At 33.6% G+C, this 1,957-nt stretch overlaps 1 protein-coding gene across 1 annotated transcript in view; it reads right to left on the bottom strand.

Annotated features, from left to right (window-relative positions):
- Positions 1-249: 249 nt before the first annotated feature.
- LOC144959589 (uncharacterized) overlaps positions 250-1,957 on the bottom strand; it is a 6,571-nt gene continuing 4,863 nt past the window's right edge. Inside the window, exons 6-9 of the mRNA XM_078892210.1 lie at positions 1,654-1,813; positions 1,077-1,371; positions 681-825; positions 250-363 (exon numbers count right to left, since the gene is read on the bottom strand). Of these exons, the coding sequence (XP_078748336.1) occupies positions 250-363; positions 681-825; positions 1,077-1,371; positions 1,654-1,813 (714 nt within the window). The remainder of the gene's footprint in view (positions 364-680; positions 826-1,076; positions 1,372-1,653; positions 1,814-1,957) is intronic.

Here is a 1,957-nt window from a genome sequence, read left to right as displayed (position 1 = left end):
AAGATGGGTGGCTCAAAATATGCTCTTGACGTGCTGGGCTCGTCCAATCTTAACTCTTCGCTTTGCAAGCATTGTACTGGAATAAAAAGATATAGATTGAACTGAACATTTCATATGAAACATTTTTTAGACAGCCTTTATAAAGCGTTTACCACCCCCCCCCCTACTCCCCCCCCCCTCTCCTCCTCTTCCTCACCCTCGCCCAACTTTTTTCACATCACTGTACCTGCTCCAATGGCTTGCAATCCTTTATATATAGTTTTTGTCGTGAGTTTTGGCCGCATACGATTCCCTGTGTACCTGCAAACTGTGATGCATCGCTTCGGATATGGCGGACTGAACTTCTTCAGGTGATTCCCTGTGCTGAAACACGAATAGAAAGAAAATAGACACAAAAAATCAAAAATCAACAGAAAAAGTATTTGTGTGCTCGGCTTTGTGTTGGTTTCTTTTTCTTCTTTTTTTGTTTTGTTTTGTTTTTTGTTGTTTTATTTTTCGTGGGGTTTTTTTTAGGGGGGGGGGGTTGTTGTTATTTATTATTTTCCTTGTCTTTTCTTTTTTTTAACCGTCTACTCGGATTCTGATTAAGAAAGAAAAATAATACATAAGTAAAGATAGAACAGATAGAAACAATTATATGCTAGACATATTAACAACGCTTTCAAACATTGAATACTTACTGCAAAGGCCACGCTTTTTCTCATTTCAGTCGCCGAGATTTTGGTGAGGCGTCTAAAAATGATTCCAGCATGGCTTGATGTCAGCTGACGGCCGGACGACGTGCAAAACACCCATTTGGATTGCACTGGTCTTTTATCTAAATACCTGAAATAATTGTTTTAAAACACAAACCAAAAAAAAAAAATATTAAAGAATCAATAATCCCATTAGTTGGCAAATTCTATTGACGATTATCTTCAAGTATTAACATTATATAAATAATAATATTAATAGTAATATTAATAATAATAATAATAATAATAATAATAATAATAATAATAATAATAATAATAATAATAATAATAATAATAATAATAATAATAATAATAATAATAATAATAGTATCACACTGTTACCTTTCAATGTGGGCTTTTAGGGTAGGTGTGAAATAAATGCCCGCTGGACCATATGTCTTCATGGTTTTGTGCTGGTTTACTTCTGCTCGATACAGATCATTATTTTGGTCAGCCTCGCGAGCCGCCTGAAACTCATCAACAGACAAGTTTCGCAAGGCTCCAAGACGGGACATGCTGCCTATAGCGAGAACAGTCATTAATGTGTCCCGAACTCTGGAGGTGTCAGTCCACGTGGACTCGTCCGTCAGGCTTTTCAACAAGTCTTTTATTGGGAGGTCTGTGCTGAGGTCTATCGCTATGCCAAGAAAAAAAAAAGTAAAGTAAACAGAAAGGAGATAAAATCAATAACGCCTCAATTTGATCGTCTTTGATTGTATTTGATTGTATTTTATTCTTATTTATTTATTTATTTATTTATCCATTGATTGATTGATTCATTTATTTATTCATTTATTTATGTATTTATTTATTTATTTATTTATTTATTTAATTTTTTGTTTGTTTGTTTTTGTTTTGTTTTGTTTTGTGTGGCTCGATGGAGTGGAAAGGAATTGAAAGTGTATCAATGGATAATTACCTTTCGTTGTTTTATTTATTTCATTCGACCGCATCCTCTTCGATACCCGAAATGGTATGAGGGCGGCAGAAACGGTAGACAGAAGCATCTTTACTTGTGAGGCTAGTTTTTTCTCTGCCAAATATAAAGCACGGGATTCTTCCAGCCATTTAAGAAAATTCTGAAAATAATTTAGAAAAAACAATTGCACCATAAAATAAAAACGACACCAAAACAAAAACAAACAACAAACAAATAAAATCAACAAACAAATTTAAAAAAAAACAATTAAAAATAATCCAGCAACACTTTTGAATTTTAAAGA

This window comes from Berghia stephanieae, chromosome 14 (assembly GCF_034508935.2).
Source record: "Berghia stephanieae isolate SIO BIC M18660-M18661 chromosome 14, UCSD_Bste_1.3, whole genome shotgun sequence".
Lineage (NCBI taxonomy): Eukaryota > Metazoa > Mollusca > Gastropoda > Nudibranchia > Aeolidiidae > Berghia > Berghia stephanieae.
Note: the sequence above shows the minus strand (reverse complement) of the source record. Positions and strands in the feature narration are given on the sequence as shown.